The following is a 25,362-nucleotide window of genomic DNA, read 5'->3' on the forward strand; positions in this document are numbered from 1 at the left end:
CCTTCCAACCCTATGATTCTACAGGTACTGGAAGGCCACTCTAAGGTCTCCCCAGAGCCATCTCTTCTCCAGGCTGAGAAAAAGGTGTCCAGGGTAAGAAGGGGTGGTGGAAGCAGTCAGAAATAGTTTAGGTTGATACTTCAGGTCAGGAAAGCTGGCCACTGCTATGGGAAGTTCTTCGACTGATCCAAGCAGGATCAGACTTCAATCCTAGCTGTGTGGCACAAACCACAATGTAAATTAAAACTTTGGAATTAAAAGTGTAGTTCAAAGCTCTGGCACAAAGAGCTAGAACACAAAATGCAGAACACTAGGCAGGCTGATGCTGGTATCGGCTGAGAGCATGAGGAGTATATATCAGGTATTGTTTTTCAGTTCAGGAAAGTCCCATCCTGACCAATCGGGTCAAAAATAGCAGCTCCCATGAGATCAGAGGACAACTCTGCTGGAAGCCTTGGACCCAGAGCTTTAGAAAATCCACTTCACATTGTACGTTGATGGGGACTAAATAAAATTCATAAGTATGTATAAATCAGAAAGTTTCCTGAACAAAGAAGAGTTCATTTCTGGTACATGCAAGGGGTTATTATGCTTTTCATTTGGAGAGAATGAAGAGGAATAGTAAAGGTCAGGTCACAGTTTCATTTCTATTGAATCGAGATTTCTCCTATTTTAATAGTTTGCTACCAGCAGTTATGATTCAATATTTTTTGTCACATCAACCCCACAAATTCATTATATCAATATTCATAGTCATTGAATATAAAGTACAGAATTTCAAAACCGTGACTTCCAGGAATGCTTCTGGCTTCTAGCACTTGACCCTTCAAGTGTCACAAATCCCTGCAGATGAACATGAATTTGCATAATTCACACAAAAGCAGAACGAGCTGTATTTACTATGATGCATAAATGGAAAAACAAAACAAAGCATTATAGAAAAATCAGAGAAAGTGTAATATTTAAATAACATTTCAGAGTTTTCAGTGAACTTTTACTGGGTTCATCGTGACTTCATGAGTGCTGCTGGAAAAGAATCAGCTCACTCAAGGAGAGCAAGCACATACGAGTTCTCTGTCTGGTACAATAACTGACAAACTGACGTCATTATTAAAAGACAAATAACGCTGACTACATAACAACCTGGCAGCTGCTTCAGGAGGCAGTTGCAATGTCTGGTCCAGCAAACTAGTGACACTTAGCAAGTTTTGGTGGGACTTGAAACAAGATGCAGGTAGTTCAGACAAGGGTTTGGGGTTATTTTGTTTTCCAGAGATCTGTCTCCAAATATTGCAATTATGAAGTGTGAGAAATAATTTGTGGGAAGCCCAAAGGAAGACAAAAAAATGCTGGAGTTTTATAAGTAAACAGTAACATGTTCGCTAGCAAGTAACTGGTCTATCGATTTCAGGCTTTTATGTCAAACAAGAACACAGACAAATATGTAAAACATTAACTAATAGCAAGAGGTTAAAACAGTTTGTATCCAAAACCAGGGTGAAATGGTTTCATAATAATTTAAAATGCACATATAAATACACACGAATTCTTTATTATTTCTTTGTTAAAATACTTTATCCTTAAATATAGATACAAAATAATTTTTATTTATATATACAAAATAATTTTTGGAAATTCATTTTTAAATTTCTAGTGAAAACCTTGAAACTTCTCAAATATTCATGATACCCTTAAAAAATACTTCTCCCCCAGGTAACTTACATCCATTAATCTCTACTGGCTTCAGATCCAATGTTCTACTGTATACAAAGTGTGCACTGCACATTCTCACAGTAAGAGTGCTATACAACAGCACCAGTGACAAGATGGAGAATCGTCCATGTTTCTGATTTAAAAAAAAAAAAAAAAAAGAAAAAAGACGGTTAAGTACTAATCCCACTGAAAAAAAATATGTCCAAGTAACTAAGTTATATACTGCCTGGCCAATTTTTCTTTAAATGAAGATTTTTTTTTACATAATTCATACTTTAAAAGCAAATACTAGTAGTATTTAACATAAAAGCTATTTATGCCACCTGCTTATAGGCACACAATACATAAACTGTTTTAAGATCCTTATGGTATTTTTAGGGACAAATAAAAGGTTCATAATTCCTAACCTCACAAATCCGAACCGTTTTGAATTTATAATTTTATCCACGATTTCAGTGATTAGCTTTAGAGTTTCAGTTTTATAAAGGGAACACGTAGTATTTTAATGCTGAAGAAACTGATTGCATGTAATTGTTCAATCAAACCAAAATCACAAGCAAAGAATCATGACTGAAGCAACAGACCTCAAATGTTTGGAAAAATATCTAAAAAATCGCATAGATTAATATGTTACCTGCTATTATTCTGAAGTGACAAACTCTGTATAAATAATGTACTTTCATTGTGCAATTACTTGTGCAATATTGCAATAGCCAAGGTAATCTCGTGCTATTTGCTCAGTAGAAAGTTTCCATTTGAGGATTCATGAGTTTCTTTGTAATTGTCAAGCAATTGGACTCAGGAATTTCTGCAGATCTTCTGTGTTCCAGAGCTCTCACGACAGATGACAGAGTAAAATTAAAGTTACACAGTATTTCCGACACCACCGAGTTCAGCCCAAATCATCTTGCCTAATTCCTGTATGTGAAAAATACCTTACATTGCTGCATCACCCTCTGTCCCCTTCACTCTGCAAATGGAATGCACATTGCCAAGAAAAATAGTCCATATCAAACAGGTTAAAATATTATGATAATTCAGAATTTCAGCTAACACTGTAAATTGTGAAATAAAGGCAAAATATTTAAATTTTATCTGGTTTTCTAAAGGGCAGCTTTTCATGAATTTTCAACACTTGAACTTCTCATCAAGATAAGCATTGTATGTCTGGTTCTACTACCTAGTCTCCCAGCAATAGCTACTGCAATTTCAGAAATTTCCTTTAAAAAAGGACTGACAGAAGCACATGCATGTGAAAAAAGTCACAGAAAGAAGTTATTTTAACAAAATAAAATTGCCATTAATTAAAACCACTTTTCCTAAAATTTGCTTAAACGTTTAACATCTTCCTCATTTCTACAACCCTTCCTAACAAGTTTAATTTTACAGAACTCCCATTTATATACAAAACAGTAGTTAGTGAAGGAAACTAATAATCATAAAATTATTATATTAGCCTCTTGACTGATTGCCTTCTCATGGCACTCAGGCAAGTGTGAAAAAATAAGGAAAGATACTGCTTTATTTTTCAGGGCCATACTGAAGTGTTTTCTTATTATTCCTGGTGCAAAACAATATGATTTTCTGTGCCATGTGAGGCAAATCAAAATCTATGTTACTTTGTGCCGTAGTTCAGAAGCTGCAAAAGGACAGGAACAAGAAGCCGAGGGAAAAACCCCCAAGTTTTAAAACAATTATATTCTTTTAGTTTTATGTTCTCGCATTTCTCTAGGTCCTGAGAGCAACCTAATTGAGTTGGAGTAGACATCACCTAGAGGTCCCTTCCAACATGTATTATTCTATGATCTGTAGTCATAGCAATACAGAAGAATGACTGTATTTAAATACTTCTAAAAGAAGTATATGGGCTTATTTTTTAATCTGAAACTTACACTACCTTTGGGAATGTCATATTCACACACTGCTAGGCATGAATTGATGTTTGCCCTAAAACCATTTTTTTCCACTTCCATTGCAATACACTGGAAATAAACACCGAAAAAAAAAAATTGTACTCAAATTAATTTTATTAGCGCAAAACAGTTTATACTCTATAACGAGATCTGTGGTACACAATAAAGTCCATATGCCAGGAAACCATTTTATGTAGTACAAACTGAAGGGAACCGTTCTACATGTTGCCAAAAATAAAAATCTAGTGACAAATGACGCAAGCATGAAACAGGAATACTAAACAGCATGCAATCCTTTAAAAGGTTACAAAGCCTACATTACTTTACAAAAAATTCACAAGCTATACTGAAGCATCCAAAATCTATTTTTAATATTATAAGTGTAAAGAACAGTCCAAACATTTTAGAACCACTTCAAATGCTGCTAACACTTTGGATACTTTCCTGTATTTCGGAGCCAGATCCTACAGTATCAGTTCCAGAGCGGTTTACTGTCTGCAGTCTACTTTGGTCTCCTCTTGCTCCATCATTTGGAATTGCTGTTTCATTTGCTTTAGGAATATATTTCTTCGAGGAACAATTTTTGCTTTTTTCACCAGAAGCACCACTGCATATTCTGCTACCATTAGTTCTAATATGTACGCTGGAATCAGAAAATGAATGCAGACTGGTAACCAAATGCCTTGCTGAGTTGTGTCCTTTTGCTGGTTCATTTTGTTTGACTCTCCTCTCAGAGTACGTTGGAGTACTATTTCGAGGCTTATCCTCCCTATTTTGGCTAATTGTTTGAGCTTCATCTTCCTTCCATGAGCCTGGCTGGTACTGTTGCCCAGCAGTCTGAAGTTCTTGTATTTCTCTGACAGCAGAGAAGGCATTATTCACAAACATCTGGGATTGAAACGTGCCAGGAAGAGGAACCTGGAGGTCCCCAGCTCTGTTCTGAAACAAGACATTCCAATGAAGATACTGATGCAACTAGAGAAAAAAAAAATCCAGTATTGCAACTGCCATATACTAAAATCTGCATAGCAAAATAAACTGTTTACATAATATAGAAAAGATTCAGAGATAATACCAGTCACACAACCTTTATTACCTTTCAAAGCAAGCAAGTTTCAGAAGATTGCTAGGGTGATAATGACACAGAGTAGGTATGTTACAGTTTCACATCTAGCCTGAACTTTATACTACACAAATGCATCAGTTATACTGAAGCGGCCAAGGCCTAATCGTGCCTATCATTCTGAAATACCTGCAATTCATTATATTTGCTCACAGTTCACAGTAGTGTGGTCCCAATAGTCTATCCCACAATACCTAGCTGCCACAAGAATCCGAACTAACCAATACTAGGAGATAAGCGTGAGAGTAGTATAACTGTTAGTTGAAGCTTTTCGTAATCGTCCTTTGCCATGTATACTTAAAAAACACTTTAAGCTCAGGCTTCTAAATGTAGCTGAATTAGAAAAACAATGATTCAAACAAACTGCATGAACAAGTTAATGCACGGCGCATTAGAAAAGTCCATCAGCTGAAAACACTGTGGCAAGCCAAATATAACAAATGTCGAAGAACCTATAATGAGAATTGCTCTGTTACTTCAAATGATTTTAGCGGATTCAAACTGCAAAACTGGAAATTGCTTTCCACGCCATTAAAAAAACCCAACACTTTTTATCATGTCTCAGAATCTCATGGTGTTCTTGAGGAATTTAGAACACCTAATGGGGAAGATATTGGGTGTAAGAAACACACTGGAATGCAGAATGAGTCTTAGCATGACAGTTTTATCCATGTTGGACAAGGTTGTAGGCTGCCAGTATCTTAATTTTTAATTGCCTTAAAAACTTAAGCCTTTTTTAACTTTTTAGTTAAAAGTCAAAAAACTTTTTTTAAGGGAACTTGAGTCTCCCTTGAAAAATCCAGAAAAACCCTTATGTTGTTAGTAATGCAATTTTGTAGTTCTCTGAAATTCATGGCATGGCCCACACAGAAATCTAACAGGACTGGACATATACACAATTACTTAAAAGAAAATTCGCACTTTTCAATAGGCGTATTGTACTACCCTCTACTATCACACTAAGTTTTTTTAAACAACTATACATCATTATTAAATGTTTCTAAAAAACCTAGTCATGGTATTTTTCCATTTTTAATGGATGCATATCATTATTTGAAATTCATATTTCAGAATAAGAAACAACATAATTACCACTGGCACTTTATATAGTACCTTACAAAATACTATGGTTTCTGTTCCAAATGGTAATCACTTAAAAAGCTTACATTAATCATTATATTATTATGATCTGTATAAATACAGCTACAGCAAAAGACTGCAATGACAACTTCATGGATCATTTGGTAGCCATTACTTTCAGTCAGAGAGGGACAACAGCTGAAAAGTACATCAAATAGTGTCAAGTACATTGGCACTAGCATTGCCTCTATAGACTTACTTTGCTATTCTGGGTATGTTCTTGTCTTTCTTCTTCAAAGGACTTCTCCTGTAGCATGTTAGCTGGCTTACCGAGAGTAGAATTCATTTGTGGACGCCCCAAAAGACCAAAATCTGACTGGTCTATCCCAGCTAATGCAGCAAGTTGTCCAAGCCTGTAAAATAACGTTTAATAGAAAATGACACAAAAAACGCTTAGCTTGTGAAAGACTTAAACGATCAAAACCAGAAGAAGAAACAAAATCTGTTTGAAGTTTTGAAGTTAATTTTTCCATTATTTTCTGAGAAGCCCATAATAGCTGAATAAAGATGAAAACAAGTAGCCAAAGGTATTTTCCTATCTTTGCACAAATTAGCCTGCAGCTTCAAAACCGTCAGTCTTCACTCAGTGTTATGAGACTAAGAACGGAGTTCTCCCAGTTAGCATTGATCTCAAAGCAGGATGCTGGCAAGCAGATTCCTTGTCAGGCGCAACAAAGATTAAAACTCCATCATTAAATCAGAGGATTGGTGCACATCTCCCAAACTAGCATAATTTTTAACAGCCAAATCCAATCAAATGCTTCACAAATACAGTCATGTTGTTTCACCTGCCAACTTACAAGTTTGCCAAATGTAACACTTGGGTGTGTTAAGCCTCAATAAGAAGTGAGAAGTTGCAGCCATCATTTGATAGCACAGCATATTATATATAGAAGCTTATTAAGAAGTGCAGTCTTTGTGATAGGGATTCTGTGTCTATTATTATGAATAGATGCAGGGTCCATTTGAAAAATGTATTTTTTTATGTCATGTAAAAGCATTTTTCCCTTCCTCCAAAGTTTGAGATTCGTTCTTAAAGTAATGGCAACTCTACCAACTGACTGGCACAAAATTAGACAGTCTCAGGGTGAACTTTACGTAAGTTACGTTACTAAAATTTGGAGGTGTATGGATGCAGGAAGCAGGGTGGGCAAATAAATTCTTTTGTGGTCTTCTCTGAACATGCAGAGTAGACTACAATGTATCTTCATACCATTCCTTCATTCTCCCGGACAAGATTGCTATGGCTGGCTACATAAGCCTTACAAAATACGTTAGAGAACTTAAGCTGAAATTCTTTGACAAATGGGAAGGATGAACCATCCTCTGAGAAACTGCAGGTACAGTGGTAAAGCCTTAAAACAAACTTTCATCCATAGTCTCTACAATATTTCAAGTAATAATAAATAATCCAGAATTTAAGTACAGAGGTCAGATTCATCCACCTAGATTTCTGTACTTCAATTAGTAAAAGGGGGCCCAAGGCAACAGGTCACTTTCTGAAGCCAGTTCAACTGCATTTTGAGCCTTTCATATCATGGGAATGCTAAGAGCCACAGGCAATGCAATAAAGACTTGGAAGCATGCTTTAACAGAAGCTTTCTTTTCCTTTGGAATGGGCTTCTTGAAAGCCTTTCCTAAGGACAGATACATGAATTCAGCTGGACAGCGCTTGGATCATGATTTGCCACTGAGAAAAGACTGAACAGTAGGTACACCGTTAATTTTTCTTCCTTTATTCTTTGCAAGTACAGTGCTAGAGATCTGTGTGAAGAAGGCAGCATACGTCATTAGGAGGATAATTTTGTAAAGAGATCTCAGCAGAAACAGTAAGACTTCATTAAAGTGACAACCTACCCAGCATCTTTAAGGAGGTCTAAAAATGCATGAAACTTTTGGAAAGAGTTTTCAATGCTGCCTAGAACACCTTCATCTTCCAAAATCATGTTGGTTACTGACTGTGCATGAAGAACATCAGATAGGGAGATATTTAGATTCCTTAATCTTGCATTTTCAATTTCCAGCTATGGGGGAAAAAAAAAAAAAGGAAATATTCAGGGCAGTTACATTGAGCTCAGTGCAGGTTTGTTTATCCACTGCTGCAATTCTATGCTACTGTAGTGAAATTACTGCAGGCACTCAAAACTGCTGGCCCAGCACTGTCTTCAGTATGTACAGAATGTTGCAGAGCAAGTGCGAGCAAAAAATTAGCTTTCATATCATGTTATTTTGCATGTATTATAGGACACATTAACACCAAAGAATTTATTTTACTAGTAAAATCCTTAATGAAGACCAATGGTCTCCTTATATTGACCTATCTGTATCACAAAGAATGCATACTAGTGTATCTCTCCCCTGCACTGTGCATCCCAAAATTGTAAGTTTAAGATGATCCAATTTTTCTCCACATTGAACATTAATCAAATCAATAACAAACTGAAAGTTGAATAATAACTGTAGGATACACAGGATTTGGTGTTTCAGGGAAACATTAACTCAGATACTCATTTAAGATTACAGCTATGCAAGCACTGATACCACAGGCTTACTTTCTTTCATCTTTTATGAGAGAAGGACAAAAAACTATAGATCTCTGTAGTGTACTGTAACTTAAACTAGCATTAAAATGCATAATTTTAGAGATTACTGCTACTTAGTTTATCCCTTCTCCTGAAACAAGGTGCTAGGTCCAAGCAGTCTTGCATGACAGAGAAAGATTTCTTGCAGTAGGTATTTAGCCTAAAAACCATTTAAGCATTCAAACAACAGATATCCAGCAGAGCCGACTGGTGCACTTCACATTACAGGAGGATGGGGATGGCCGCACCAGAGGACTACAATGAACCTTGTAGAGTGCAGACTCCTTTGTGGATATCTGCTCCCTGTACTGTGGGGCACCACTTGTTGCTCAAGTTCCAAAGGGTACCACCACTTTCATTCCACTCCAGATCACATCTAATAACCAAATGCATTCGTTTACACCATCTTACACTCAACTTTTACAAGAAATTCTGCTCATCGATGAAAAAGGATCTTTTTAGGTCAGCAACAATGCATGGAGGGGAAATGGTCCTCACAATTTAACTGTGACAAGTTGTTAGTTTGGTTCCATAACGCGAAACTCCGCTTCGCAACAACTGATGGCTACAGCCAACATACTATGCAGAAAAACATCTGACATTTTTATTGCCTGCAGAAACAAAACTTAAAAATCAAAGGGACAGAATAAGCCAAATTAAACATTTGCAACAAAAAGCTTTTCAGTGCAAGTCATCATAAAGAAGGTGGGAGACCTCAAAGAACTACCCATCTGCTGCAAATTGCAAACAGATTTAGTCACTTTCTCAAGAAAAGCAAACATCAGGATGCCCCAGACCATAAGTAATACACCAAATGAATGAAATACATTTAAAGAGTAGTCTGACCTGGAGTTCAAGGCCCTGGAATAGTATCAGGAGAACAAACACACATTACTTAATGCAGATTTCATCATTGCCCTTAGACTAGTAAATGATCCATGTGACTTTGAACTGAAACTCTGGAAGCTACCACATTAAAGGTCATGGATAATTACTGCTACTTAAGCAAGTGGATAGTTTGATTGGTGCCTCCTTTAAAAGTAAAGATGATTAACAATTAAGTATCATTACCTCCATTATGCGTTCCTCAGCCTTTACTCTGGCTCTTTGTTCTTCCTTTAATTTTTCCATGCATTCTTCCAGCTCCAACTATCATAACACAGATAAACCATCGTGAAATTTATCTCAAAATGTCAGATCAACATGCAATATTATACAAAATGTCAACATGTCCAATTAACAACTAACACACAGCATTCCAAGCAATAACATATCTTCTACAAAAATACGACAGATGCCTACCAGTATGTAACTCTAGGATGCAAAAAAATTAACACAGGAAAGTGTAAATAAGCGTGATGCGCTTAACAGATTTGCAATATAGCAACAAATAACATGAGACTATAGCACAAGTCTCTTGGGCCTACAAAATTACTGTCAGGAATGTGTGTTCTTCTCTACTTCTTTCCCTTTGACTTTTCAGACCTCATTTTTAACTAAATACATCTACCTCATTAAAAACTAAAATTGGGCTCTAAAAATTCCTTAGTAGCTATACCTAGATTTTCAGAGTGCATTCTTCATCCAGGATTTTATTGCTTAATACAGCAGTAAGAAAACAAAATTCTGAACTGTAAGAACTGTACTCTCTCCAATTGGTTTCACTTAGTTCTTCAGCAGGAAAAGTAAATTTTTCACAATCCCAAACTGTTTGAGTGAGTTAGGCAGCCTAGTGCTGAATTAACAACAAAAACAAACCCAAACATCTAACAAATATATTCTAGTCTTATTCATGAGATGCCTACACTTGTATTTTAACTTTCAGTTCTAAGTAGTGAATCTCTCAGCTTCAGTGAACACTAGTCAGGATTTGACAAGCAATCACCACGTTTTCTCATATGATAGCAGTGCATTATCATCTTTAATTACAGCATTTCAAGTGGAGGAACAAACAGAAGGTTTTGTTCTTGCATGCCTTAACACAGCCTTCTGGTTCCAAAGGTGAAAACTGTTAAAATTATCAAGCCGCTCTATTTTTCAGAATTAACAGTATACAAAGCTTCTTCATTTCTCTATACACCTTGTATACAGGCACATATATACAACACAGGACACTGCTTTTTGTACACACGTTATCAATCAGTTCTACAGAGGAGCAAAGACCCAAATAATACTGAAATCCTTTGTTTACTGTCAAAAGCCTATTCAAGAGCATTAATAGTGCAGTTCATACAAGCAATCAACTGAGAAGATTGGTGTACGACAGAATGCATAGTAAAAATACTCCTTCTACAAATGCAAAGAGGTCCTCACAGGTCCTGTAGGACACGAGGGACTTTTGCATCCGATTCAAACATGAGGTGGTGGTCTCATCCCTGGAGACATTCAAGGCCAGGCTTCATGAGGCTTTATGGAACCTGATGTAGTTGAAGATGTCCCTGCTTACTGCAGGGGGGTTGGACTAGATGACCTTTAAAGGTCCCTTCCAACCAAACGCATTCTATGCGGGTTCTAAAATATTCCAGATACAGCCCTCACAGTGACAACCACTCAGAGTGAAGGTAATAGGTCTGTCACTACTGTCTAGTGAAGTCCACACCTAAGATCCCTAGACTAGCAACAACCAAGCTAAAGCTAGGCATCTCTTTATCATCTGAACACACGAGAAAGACTCTCAGAGGTCAGAGGGTACAGAAAAACCACATTTCAAAGACGGTATTTGGGAAGAGATTTAACAGTGTCTCACTGCCATGATGCAACAAAATCACCTCCAGGCAAGGGGCAGGGGCGGGGGAATCTCTAAGGAGAACCCTCAACAAATACCACAATCTCACTGGAATTTACCTGTGGAAATAATAGCAGCTAGAAATCATTTTATAGATACAGAAGCACAGCACAGAAAGTAGCAACCACAATATTCTACATTCACAACTTGACATGTAACCTGAAATCCTATAACCTAGCTTTGAAGACCAGTCACAGGTACCACAGACTTGAAAAATTCTTACCATTCCATTTCTTGTGTATGCACGCGCATATGTATACATGTATTTTAAAGTTTCTAGGGTGCAGGGTTTTCTTGGCAAGCAACTCTACTTTAGAAACCTTAGTTCTATAGTACTTTTGTTGTGCACAGATTTTTGACAATTCTAAAGTTCATAGCACTTTAAATTGCGGGTTGTTTTTTTCAAGGGCATTTTCAAATGCCCTTGTATTTTCAAAGGGCAAAGGCTTAGCAGACAGTTAAATTATCAAGATTTTTTTAAACAGAAATTTGGAGGTTTTGTAGTTTTGTTTAAACTTGATATATCACAGACATTGTGTAGATGTACACAATATTATGGGCTGACTTCACAAAAAACACCTGACAAACACTGCAGCCACATCTCCTCATAAGCAGTATCAGAAGCCTACATTTAAAGGAAGATGCTTTGCACCTGTGCAAACATATTTGTCACCATTAAATTACAAGTTTATGTATGCTTTATTATTTCATTTCCTTTTGAGAAATTCACTAGCCTACACAATCTGCTTGTCTTCGTGCAGAAAAAAATTATTAAAATACACTAGAGCTAAATATACATCCAAGATACAAGACTGAGCCTTCTAGTAGCGTAGTCCAGAAAGACAGCACTGACACCATTTAAGGTGAAGCTGAATAGCAAATATATCTGTAGCCCTCAGAATTACTGTATGCAATATGACTACTCAACACTAGACAGAGGTATAAAACTGAAGTTTAAAAACTAACAATATAGAAAAAACTTCAGTAACTAATTAGGCATGTTTTTCTACTTGATTACATTGTTGTCCTTATTTTTAAAAAGGTTATAGTGCAATCTCTACTTCTACATAATTAACATAGTATTAATGTGTAGAAAGAGCTACCCTTCTAACTGTATTAAGTGAAGTTCACCATTTATATCCCTAATTAAACTTTCAAAATCTGGGAGTTTCCTCAGCTACATTCTTCATCAGAGGCAATTCTGACATTTCAGAGTTCCTCTAGCGGAAGGAAAGAATATTTGTAACTTGTTATTTTTCGTGTAAGCAGAAATTAAGCTTTTCGTTAGCCAAGGGATTTTTTAAAAAATTAAAACACAACTAATATTGTTTCACTAAGTAGTAAGTTTAAAGCCCCTTTTTGAGTAGAAGGATGCAGAGAAGTTCTCGAGGACTTACATACTAAAGTGAAAGTCTGGTCGTCTAGTCACATCAAGGGATGTTTGGGGAGAACACAGTGGCAGTTTAAGGAGTTCCCACCTCTTAGTATTCATTCCCATTCTGCAATCCTATCATTGTTCTAGCAAAGCTGGTTGTCCCACTCTACTGAAAGGCTGTGCTAAGGCCTGCTACAGCCACACACACTGGATTACTTTTCATCTAGATCAGTTCCCCAAGTTAGCTCCCCACTCAAGTAGGTCTGCAGTAAGAGCTTTTTAATGACAGTACCTAAGCCCAATTAACACAGATAAAAACGGTCCTCCACTTTCCCTCTCACATTTTCAGCCAGAGACTTCTGCTACTTACTGTACTCCAGCTCTGGAACACACCCAATCACATAAGCCAATGTGAGTCATTATGATGGCAGAAAACTAATGTGGAAAAATATCACAGAATCAGACTGGTTTAGGTTGGAAGGGACCTCTGGAGGTCATCTGGTACAACCCCCTGCTCAAGAAAGGCCACCTACAACAAGCTGCCCAGGACCAGGTCTAGATGTTTTTTTTAATATCTCATAAGGATGGAGTTTCCACAGCCCTCTCTAGGCAACCTGTGCCAGTGCTCAGTCAACCTCACAATGACTGAAAAAGTGTTTCCCGATCTTCAGGAGGAACCTCCTGTGTTTCGGTTTGTGCCCACTGTCTCTCAACCTATCACTGGGCACCAGATAAAAGAGCCTGGCTCTGTCCTTTTTGCACCCTTCCTTCAGGTATTTATATACATTAATATGATCCTCCCTGAGCCTTCTCTGCTGCAGGCTGAACAGGCCCAGCTCCCTCAGCCTTTTATCATAGCAGAGATGCTCCAGTCCCTTAACCATCCTTGTGGATCATCGTTGAACTCTTTTCTGTATGTCCATGTCTCTGTTGTACTAGGGAAACCAGAATCAGACTCAGCACTCCAGGTGTGGCATCACCAGCACTGAAAACAGGGGAAGGATCGATCACATCCCTTCCACCTGCTGTCAATACTCCTCCTAATGCAGCCCAGGATGCCATTCACCTTCTTTGCCACAAGGGCACATTGCCGGCTCGTGTTCAGCTTGGTGTCCACTATGACACCCAGGGCCTTTTCTACAACGCTGCTTTCCAGATGGTCTGCCCTCAGCATATATTGGTGCATGGGGTTATTCTTTCCCAGGTGCAGAACTTGTTGAACGACATGAGTTTTCTCCACATTAGCAAGTGGAATCAACTTGCCTTTATGATCAGATAAACGTGAAAAAGACACAAGAGAGATAAAGACTGAAGCAAGAAATGGAAAAGCACAAAGGCATGGAAAGGAAATAGACCTCACCATTCAATGGTGAGAAGTTATTGGTTTGGTTCTGCCATTATGTGAAACTGCGCTTTGCATCAATGAACAAAAAGGATGGGTGAGGCATAGAAACAGTCTGAGATTGCTTAAACAATGCTGTCAGATATGCAACCATGGCCTAAAAAAAGCATTTTGGTTTTCGAATTCAGAAAAATCAGGAAAATCTGGACCTTTACAAGCACAGGAAATTTAGAAACACTTCTGGGGTAGGTTCCTAAAATTTGTAGTTTTACCTCCCAGGAAGCTCAAATTAATCACAAATTATCCCTTCTTTACAGTTGCTCTATATGTAATACTACAGGTAACACTGACAACATAGGTCAATATGACAACCCTTCCCCAAAGCACAAAACACTGTCTGCCTCTGCAGTGTGTCCTGAAAGTAATACTCCTCCCTCTCCAAACACCAAGCATAAATACATCAAGTGTTTCCTGATAGCACTGTACTTGCTGCATAGAAGTTTTTGGTGCAATACGCATACGACATGAAATTCCATGATTCTAAGCACAATGCTCTTGATGAGAGCGTTGAAGCCACTGTACAGCACAATGTCAACAGTAATATGGAATCACCTACAATGAAGAAAGCTGCTATACAACTTTAGGTCCCAGCAACATGTGAAAACCTTGAAAATCTTCCTAAAACAAAAGTGCTAGAGAGAAAAAGGGTAGGTCTAAAGACAAAGTATACATCAGCTGAAAAAAAAAAAAGCAGGTAGTTAATTATGCAGTATTTGTACAGTCCTTTTGCCTTCCATGGCAACTCTAAGCCACCCTAACTCTCCCATGACATATAGGTCTGCAACAAGTTAAGTTTCAACTACACTTTGCCTATATAAAGACAGCTGTATGGTCTTAATATTTATACGCACGAACAGTTGATTCACCGAGTGTGATGCTCTATATTAACCACCACCAAAACCAGACTGACTACAGGTCTTATTTTCAGCAGTATTCATCTGGAGGCAGTGCAGATGAAACAAAACAAAACTCCAACAAAATTCAGATCCTAACACTTCAGGAAAAAAAAGCAGTTACTCTGCCTGAAGGTGTTACTTTATAATAGTGCTTGATTACCTCAGCAAGCGTTACTGAGCAACTGAAAACACACTCTTTGTTTTCCCGTCCTTTTATAAGAACCATCCCTGTCAAGACATTTGCAGCAATAGTCTTGCTACTACTAGTTTTTCAGAACCATCAAAAAAGTAGAGGGAATAATAAAAAGCAAATTAAAACAGTTTGTTACCAAGCTCAATGATAAAACAGAGCTTTAACACACTTACAGTTATTTTATTTTGGGGTTTTTTACACTACAATCATGACAATATTTTAACTCTTGGAAATAACATTAAATTACACTTATAAATTAAATACTTGGAAGGAAATACTATAGGCAATAACATCAATCAAAAGATTTGTGAACCATTATTCCAGACTGGAACAGAAAAATTACACATATTGCAGCTGTGTGTATTAAGTAAAGGTCTTATTATGGCCCCGATTTGACAATATGCTTATAGTGTACACAACTTCATTAGAACTATTCCGAGATTGGAGATCCAGTGCATGTTTGACACGCATCTTTTGAAACAGCAGCCCGTGTCACATAATAAAGAATAATTAAAAGTTATTCAGAAATCCTGCTCTGTGACTGGTTATTACCTTAACCATAATTTTCTAGGTTTAATTGATATAATTTGCCTTTACAGAATTCAAGGCACAGAACATGCTTCTTACCTGTAATTGTTGATACTTTGTTACATTAATCTTATCTATCGATTTAGCCAAATCAGGATGATGGATGACATCATCTACATCTTCTGTGTCTTCAGTTTCAGATGTAGAAGCGCTTTCTACTGTCACTTTCACAGGAATACCTGTCTAATTACATCAGAAAAGAAAAACACACCCACTCACAGCATGACACTATGCAATAAAAATCTAAGATTCAATAGCACCAAAAGCTTAATTTAAATTTCACAGAGTCCCTTGCAATGCATACGCATTATCCAGCTATGCCATTTTGAAATAAATTTGCATAAACCAATGTTTTTAAAAAATCATATGTGTGCATATATTTGGTACATGGCAAGGATTTGGTGGCAGCGGGGGCCGCAGGGCTGCTTCCAGCCCACTCTGACTGACCCACTGCACGGCAAGGCTGAGCCCCGCAGCCAAGATGGCAGTGCCTTAGGGAAAGCCTAATTACGAAAGGGTAAAAAATGCCAAATAGGAAGAAGAGGAGGGAAGCAAGAAAGTGACAAAGAGCAGAGGGAACCCCAGGCTTGGAGCATGAGGGGTATACCCATGCTCCAGACCAGGGAAGACCTATGCCAGAGCAGGGGGGTGGGCCGGAGGTGCTTTGACCGGTGGACAGCCTGTGCCGGAGCACGTTTTCCCCAAGGGAATGCAACCCATGGAAAGCCTATGCCAGAGCAAGGGATACGTGTGCTGTCTTCAGCAACCATCAGACCCTTCTGTGAGCCATTTTAATCCATTCGTACACACTAACACACTTCTCCATCTTTTCTCAGAAGGGTGAGGCAGGGGGCGAAGATGGAAACGGATATGAAGGAGAAGGAAGAAAAGAGCAGATTTTTTTTCCTCTGGTTTGTTTACTACAGCGGTTCACAGATGGGTGCAAATACAAGTATGTAGTCCAAAAGCAAAAGCAGGAAAGAGAGGAAGGGGGAAGCAGAATGTTTCAGAGAAAAATACTGTTAATTCTCCCTACTGCCTGTGGAGGGATTGTGACCATACTCCAACCCAGCTTGCTCATAAGGCTAAGAAACCAAAAGGTAGTGATACAGAAATGCAAGTAAACTAAATATCAAAGAAATTTCAACCAAATGCTGACATAAACTATTATTTTGCACTTCTGTGAGAGAGAAACCTTAAAAGTATGCTCCAGTCTAACTTTTAGACAATAAGACTCTGCCGAGAACACTTTCATCTTCTTTCAAGTATTCATCTACTAAATAAACCATCATATGAGAGATAATGTACCTGAATCTTCAGTGGTAATTCTTCAGTACTATCCACTTGTCCCCCTCTAAAGTTAGAAAAAAACACTTTTGAGAAAAGCAAGTTTATAATATCAATATTGCTACTTCCATTTCCAAACACAGGATTCTAGCACAGGTGAAGCAGTAAGAGTAAAAACTGCATCAGACACTGCACTATACAACCTTAACACTCATTACATCTTCATTTTGTTCTATTAGTACTCCAACTTAACCATGAACTAGAGCAACATTACTGGATGTTAACATTAATATCGTCAATAGGCTTAGTTAATTCAATTTTGCTTAGTTAATTATTATGAACTAAAGCCAATAGGAGAATTTGGTGTTCAGCACTTTGAAAAACAAGTTTAATAAAAATAGTTATGATAGAGCAGAGCAAAAGTAATCTTGTTTAAATACTTTTATAGCCTCCATTTTGAGAGGCCAAGGTCTAGGGAATACATTAAAAAACAAAACAAAAACTGTTTCAAAAGGCAGCATGATAACAATATTTCGACTTCCATGTGTAACAATTTAAATTATTTTTTTAAATTTTACTTTACAGGGCTCAGGTGATCACAATAATTATGTTGGCATTGGGGGAGATAGAGCAGAAAGAAGAGGTGGAAAAAATACCTAGGCACCTCGAACTGGATGCCAAATCAACTATACTACAAACTTAGAAAACTAAATTGCATCTTTGGCTATGGTAAGCCTGAAAAATCATTAGTAAAAAGAGAACAATCAATCAAGGTGGGTTTGGTTGTGTTTTGTTTGCTGTTTTTTTTGCTACACCTGAGTATTCTTTGTGTATTTTAAAAACTTACTGGAATAGAATTTATGTAACATCCCCAAAATTTATATAAACAGAAAAAATTATGGACGCAATATGAAATTCTGTGGGTAACTTTCAAATATTTATTTTAAAAAACTAACACTGCTTTCTACTACAGTTATCATGCAGGTTTTATGCTTTAATATTTTCCCTCATACTATGAAAACCTCACCTGCATCTCTTTGCACGTTCTGCAGTCCGCCAAGGAAGGAAGCCTTTTGTGCCAGGTGGTAGTGGTTTTGGTGAGTAACTATCTTTCACAGATGTATTTTTCTTCCCAGGACTTACAGACTTTTTAGGCGGTAATCCTGTATTGAACAGCAAGAACAGAAGAGAAGGGAATTCATTATACAAAATTATTTACATATAAATTCACAGCTTACTGTTCATAAGTAAATCTCCTATGTAATAAAAGGGACTGTAGGAAATCTACTTTTCAGCATAATTTTGCTAAAGTGTTAAAAAACTTTTGTTTTTCTTCTCAAAAAGAAGGGTGGACAGCTTATCTGCTTGCAATTATAAGCCAGTATACTTAACTGCTATGTTAGGTTGATGTATGTAAGACATGCTGTTATTCAAAAAAGAAAGCAAAGTTTTGTAGCTGAAGAGGTTTATTCACATTACTAATTACAGATACCTAACTCCATTGCCTCAAGGGGAATCTTAGTCCACGCAGACAATAAGGCTATCTATGTGCTTCAAACTGCCCTCTAGTGGCTTTAGTGTGAAGAATGTTGGTTTTGCAACTGGCAGAAAGCTTGAAGCTAAAGCTGGTACTCGTGTTGATTGCTTCTACAGAATACCAGCAATAGTGAGAACTCGCGTTATTGTTTCTCTGAAACCAATAAAACAAATAACTCTTTAATGGTATATAAATGCATAACCGTGATAATGGCATTACAAATTTCAGGTCGTTCTCAACAACTAAACAGGAAACCACCACAAATATAATTAAGTCAGGCATTTTCTTCTTCCATAACCCTGATCACCACAGTCTATTTGTACAAAAGCTTCGATATGATTTATGCTTACCTCTCTGCTTCCAGATAACTAGAGCAAAAATGAAAGACAGCCAAATGTATTACAGTGAAATTTTTAGTAACTTATTGAGAAATATTTAGTGTATTGCAGCTATCAGTACTTAATTATAAATATTCAAGATACTTATGTTATTTCAAACATACTATTTACAATAGATTTATATGAAGTTTTTTAAAAAAATAAAACCTTAGAACATTTTGTACATCAGTAAAAAAACGCGCATGCTTGTTTGTCCTGGCAGAGGACAGTCTGCTACAGAAAGGTTATAACATCAGAAGAACTAGACAACTTACTACCACAAAGCTTCCTAGAAGTGAAAGTCTGTGGAGAGGATGCACTCAGAATAAATACATGCAATGCTTCCACATACTTAAGTCAGCATATACTACCATTTTTCCAGCCACATATCTAGCAGCACTAAAAACAAGATCAAGTTTCCTGCAGAAACCACCGAAGGTAGAAGACACATTATTGAATTCAGAATAAATGGAATTATTTTTTTAAGGCAAGTATGCTGCAGAACACTGACATTTAGACACATTGTGTATTTTATAATTAAAGCTCTTAAACACTGAAACAGTATTTTGTAGACAAAATTTACGATAGTCAGAGAAAATAAAGACAGCATTACCAATACGAATAGTAGCTTTTCCTTTTCGACCACTTCCTAGGACAATAGTTCTTTTCTTTGGTCTAGTTTTCAAAGCATCCTTGGAAGACGGAGATGTCAGCCACTTATACTGGAGATTTTTTTTTTTTTTTAAAGAAAGACAAATTGTTTTAGTAACTGACATTTAAAGAGGCGCTCATTTAAGACTACAGGGGTTTTTGTCAGATATATGGAGAACACTGCTAGTTACAGAAAGCTTAATAATAAACTGTAAAATTAAGGAAAAACAAAAATCCCACAAAGCCCAAATTCAGACACAGATTCAATGCGAGCCTCAGTGCTACATTACCAGAAAGTGTTCCCAGAACACCACTATAATACCCCATCCAATATTTTCCTTTCTCCTGTGCGAAACACTTCTCCTTTTATAGTAAAAAAAACGGCATTGACCCTATAAAAAGGAAACTCTGGCTTTTGCTTTTCATTCTCAGAAAGCTGGCTTGCTAGGAATGACTGGCTCAGGCCAAAGTCTCCAGAGTAATAAAAGCTTCCCTAACATGATTTTTGTATTACCAATAAAGTTAGTATTTTAAAAAATACAAAGTTTAATTTTCACTGCCTGTAATGAAAAATTCATTCTTACACAGTAAAAGCCTCCAAACTAAAATTAAGACACAGTGATAATCAAAGGCAATTGCTGTACTTCAAACTTCATTTCCTTGCAGCAACAGCTCTATTCTTAAAGGTTCCCCTTTCCCCAATGAAAGTTTTATTATTCCAGGTAGATATTCTTATTTTTCAGTGTGCATCAAGCTTTAGTTAGTACAAAGGAAATGCAGTTGATATTAACACAAAGCTTATCTCAGAGGGCCTTAAACCCCACATCAGAGTACTAGGAACAGCATGCCAAAGTTTTTCCCACCTAATGCACAAGAAAGTTAAAATGCATTACTGTGCTCTAACTAATCAAGTTTAGTCCAAGTTTATCACTGGCAAGAAAAACTTTAAAAAAAAACCACTTTGGATTCAAATAATCCTTGTAAAAGTTTTGCTGGGTCTACAGTTGGATCTAGTTCCTGAGACAAATGAACTGTTCATTTTAAACTAAAAAAATAGACAGAAAGATTAATATTAAATTGTAAACTTTTCAGAGCAAGAGTATCTTAATTTTATTTTACGACACACATAAAAAAGCAGCTATACTAGGTTAAGCAGCTATACTAGGTTAAACCTGAAGTTCATCTAGCCCAGTAGCCTGTCTCTTGTCTAGCTGCCTGCTGCCTGTTGTACAACATCTAAGTACAAAGACAGCAAACATATTAAGACAATGTTGAAAAATGACTAAGTCCTTGAGCTGAGACTATGGAGGTAACTTGTTCTATAGACACCTTCAGTGAATTTTTCCTTTAAGTTATTCAGTCTCTCTCAGAATCTACACAAACTTTCACCACCTATTACACTCAATCATATCTACAATTACAATCAATTATACTAGCTACACAGTGCTGCTAGGATAATACAACTTTCCTCTGTTTTAGCTGCCCACCAAATTTAAAGGCATCAATTAGCAGTAGCAGCTCTTCTTGCAAACTTGAAAATTCAACCCATAAGGCAAGCACCTACATGCTATTGAAAAGCAAAGAGAAACAACCAGTTTTTATGCAGAACAGGATGGAAGGGCTGCTGTAACTGGTATCCAGTAAGCAAGTGGCAACAGTACATTACAGGCTATTTATGGCAGCCAAGATGTGATCTTTTGTAGGTGTGATGGCTTATCATTATAAGGCCATTCAAAAGCCCACCAAACTTCTCTTTGTACAGCAACACAGCAGCACCTTTATATATTTTCTGCATAAGCAAAACCATGGAGTTGACACAACAGGTGCCATGAGATGGTACAGAATGCATCTCTGCCACTTCTCAGATAAAACAAATTTGACACTTTGCTGAGTTTTACTGATGAGAATTATGAGTTAGCCTTTGGTAGGATAAAAAGCTGAAACTAGAGGCAGATGAAACAGGAGGCAGTACTAGGGATGATCATCCATGCAACTCTTTAGCTATCTGTGGGTGAGATATGGTATGAGTTAGGTCACGTGTGCAAGAGTAAGCAACAGATTAGTTTCATACAGAAAACTACACCTTATACCTTGTGTTCAACAAGTCTCTAGACATAGGCTATGCGTAGTCCAATCTATTCTTCATTTTCTATGAATATGAAATCCAGACCTCTAGCAACTAATATAGGTAAAAGAAATAAAAAATCCCTAGTAAATTAAATAATTTGAAAGATAGGTACAACTGTTTTCTCCACTACAAAAAATGTACCAGCACATCCTTTTAAAACCTCACAGGTTTGGAGGCAGTACACAGATGACAAAAGGAAGCAATATAGATGCTGACTGTATTCTGTCTGACAAACTTAAGTTACAAGAAAGAAACATTGCTTCTTCAAATTTGTAAACTTAGGCTATAATGGACCGTCCATTAAAAAAATCATGGAAAATCTGAAATTTTTGTATTAAACTAAAATCTGTTAAAAACAGACCAAACTAGAGCTTTAGTTACATCCAGAATTTAGAATATGTCATTAGGACTCTCACAAAAACACTCTTAAATTCTTTTTACTTGTATGTTATCTTTCTTTTAAATCATACAGATGAATTTTGACTATTAACAGCATGAAGAAACATCCCCTGCAGTTCTTTCTGCAACAGAGCTCAGTGACCAACTGTTTCTCTTCATAACACCTCCTACGATTTACTTATTCCTGAGTTTTGACTCCTTAGAAAAAAAACACCCCAAAAGAAAACCACTCCAAAACACACCACCAACACCCACACACAACAAAACAAAATCCCCTAACGACTGTTGACTTTCAATATAGAGCACAAGATACTACCTCAAAGAAACTCAAGTGTTTTTCTCTTCATAATATCCAGGCTTCTCTAACTATCTCAAGACCAACTGTAAAACCTAGATTAGCATAGTAAATGTTTCAGTTTGAAAAGATCATCAACATCAAAATCAAATGTTTGTGTTCATCTTGCTGAACAGGTGGATTATCCCTGGTGTCTACACTGTTCCCACGATAAACAGCAAATATTATTTACAACAGCCTACTCACAGAGCTTATGAAATAAAGGATCTATGCTGCTTTTATTTGTGGAAGAAGCAAAGTTACTTAGCAAGCTGGTGGCCAGTCCTTTTTCATTTATACTATTAACAAGGTATGAAGAATGACTAGCTTCACCACAAAGACTTAAGATACTGCACTGCCTGGATAAATACAAAATGAGTGTCCCGAGTTGAGTAATCTTTTAGTATATGGGAGATTCCCCAGATAGTTGCTTCTTCTCACAGTTCAACTTTCCAATCATCTTGAGCATTTCCAGGCAGATGCTATTTTCACATGATCCCTGCAACATTTTGCAAGTGTTGATTACATCTGCCAAGGAAAAAGAGTACTCCTTCACAATCAACCTCAATTTCTCCAAAAACATCTTTAAGAGATTGAAGTGGGGAACTGTATTAATCCTCAAGGAATTCTACACATAGACTTCTCAGTTTATTAGATATTCCCCATAGAACCACAGATCTGACTTTAAGCCTTTTCAAAACCAAAAGATCAGTAAGTCCCAGAACAAGAACTGGCATTGTTGCAGCTCTGTGAAAACAACAGTACACTCAAATGTTTGCTGTCTCCTTTGGGAACTGAATCCAATTTCTGTGTTATAAACAAAAGATTCAGTATTTAAACAGTATATCTAATCATAAATGGTTCGGATATTCAGTTTATGCACGTTACTGTAAACTCTCTATGAACTATTTAATAAAGATGGCAAGTACTGTACTTTAAACTGGTTTCTTATATGGTTTGCATTGGAAAGGATAGTCCTGAGTAAATGAAAAAAATTTTAACTATGTAAATTATTGACAAAAAAGAAGTTCAAAAATAAATTAAGTTTTAAATTGTGATTTCCTTTCCTTTTTAATGAAAGTTATTATTACCATGTTAACAAGAATGACACGTCATAGAAAGCCTTCCAGCAGTTCAGCAGTAGTATTTACTTAACATTCCATGGTAATGCCCAAATACACAAACATTTCAATTTTTCTTTTCATTAAGTGGATATCCTGGTTTTATTACATGTTACATCTTAAATTACATAAGAAATCATATAAAATGTCCAGTACAATATCATGTTGCTGCTAGGTTTTTTTTGTTTTTTTAACTGCCTAAGAGTCAGACTTTTGTTTATAACCAGAATAACTGTTTTAGATTAATTTGTCCTTAAAAAAAAAAAAATGCAATGGCACCTACGAAGAAAACCCCAAACTCACTCCAGAATGCCTAACACATACCTCTGAATTAGCACTATTTCCATTCATAAGAACTCTTTCAATAATTTTTTTCATCATAACGTGATCTAGAATGAATTAAGATATCTTATTAAGAATTTCCTGTATGAGACAAGTATTTATGCAAACAAACAGATCATTGAATAAGCAGTACTCATTACCCACCCTGCTCCCTTCCCCCATTTTAACACTGTTTAGCTAAATACTGTTGCAGGTTTTTTCCTTAAAAGCGGTTTATTTCCCCCCCAGAATTACTGGGGAAAAAAACCAAACAAAACAAACCACAAAGATGACAAAGGTAGATACAGTTACATACCAATTAATGGATTTTTTCTTATGTCAAGTACCACTAATGTTGTATTAGTTTGAAGAGCATCTAATAATGACCTTGCTCCTTCACTGGATATTCCACACTGCTGCAAATCAAGTGCTAAAAAGTTTAAGGAGGTAAAAGAAAAATAATATTCAGTGGCATAACCTGTAGTCAATATCTAATATAATAAATCCACACCTGCTGAAAACCTACATTTCATAGAACATGAAGCATGAGAAAAAGAGGACATGACAGTAACAGCCATGTGTAAAAACAAGAATATTACTTTCAGAGAAGAAAACTAGAAATTTAAAACAGTACTATAGATCAACATTAAGAAGTAACTGCTAAACAACTACAAATGAGGCAATATAAAAGTCACAGTTAAGTCACTGCTCTTGACAATTCTTAGTAAATATGATATTCCCAGGCACCAATTAATTTAATTGCCCAGTTACATCATATGTACAAACTCACAACTCAGGTTTAAAAAGTCTGAGCCAATGCTTCTACAAGTTCATTGCTTGCATACATCAATAAGCCATGTGGTCGCCATGAAGTGTACTATCATGGCTTTGTTATTTAATTCACGTTGTACATGCACAGTATCACAGACTGGTTGAGGTTGGAAGGGACCTCTGGAGGTCATCTTGCCGAATCGCCTCTGCTAAAGCAGGATCACTTAAAGCCAGTTGCCCCGTACCATGTCCAGATGGCTCTTAAAGACCTCCAAGGATGAAGAGTCTACAACCACTGTGGGTAACTTGTGTCGGTCACCCTCACAGTAAGAAAGTGTTTCCTGATGTTCAGGAAGAGCCTCCAGTGTTTCAGTCTGTGCCCGCTTCCTCTTGCCCTGTCACCAGGCACCACTGGAAAGAGTTGCCTCCGTCTTCCTTACAGCGTCCCTTCAGATACACCTTGATGAGGCCCACCCTGAACCTTCTCTAGGCTAAACAGTCCCACTTCCCTCAGCATTTCCTGAAACAAGAGTTGCTCTAGTCCCTTCATCATCTTAGTGGCCCTTTGCTGGACTCTCTCCAGTAGGCTCCAGCTCTCTCCTGTACAGGGGAGCCCAGGTATGGCCTCACCAGTGCCAAGCAGAGGGGGAGAATCACCTCCCTCAGCCTGCTTGCAAGTCTCTGCCTAATGCAGCCCAGGTTATCATTAGCCTTCTTTGCCACAAA

The 25,362-nt window shown here is 37.0% G+C and overlaps 1 protein-coding gene across 2 annotated transcripts in view; it reads right to left on the reverse strand.

Moving 5' to 3' along the window:
- Positions 1–3,633: 3,633 nt before the first annotated feature.
- CEP78 (centrosomal protein 78) overlaps positions 3,634–25,362 on the reverse strand; it is a 28,105-nt gene continuing 6,376 nt past the window's right edge. The window contains exons 7-16 of one of the 2 annotated variants that reach the window (XM_054186619.1): positions 24,182–24,295; positions 23,869–23,933; positions 19,525–19,633; positions 18,025–18,160; positions 17,019–17,064; positions 15,750–15,893; positions 9,543–9,620; positions 7,747–7,913; positions 6,089–6,242; positions 3,634–4,601 (exon numbers count right to left, since the gene is read on the reverse strand). In XM_054186619.1, the coding sequence (XP_054042594.1) occupies positions 4,041–4,601; positions 6,089–6,242; positions 7,747–7,913; positions 9,543–9,620; positions 15,750–15,893; positions 17,019–17,064; positions 18,025–18,160; positions 19,525–19,633; positions 23,869–23,933; positions 24,182–24,295 (1,574 nt within the window). In that variant the 3' untranslated portion in view covers positions 3,634–4,040. The remainder of the gene's footprint in view (positions 4,602–6,088; positions 6,243–7,746; positions 7,914–9,542; positions 9,621–15,749; positions 15,894–17,018; positions 17,065–18,024; positions 18,161–19,524; positions 19,634–23,868; positions 23,934–24,181; positions 24,296–25,362) is intronic. The other variant, XM_054186620.1, reaches the window with a different exon arrangement.

Source organism: Rissa tridactyla, chromosome Z (assembly GCF_028500815.1).
Source record: "Rissa tridactyla isolate bRisTri1 chromosome Z, bRisTri1.patW.cur.20221130, whole genome shotgun sequence".
Lineage (NCBI taxonomy): Eukaryota > Metazoa > Chordata > Aves > Charadriiformes > Laridae > Rissa > Rissa tridactyla.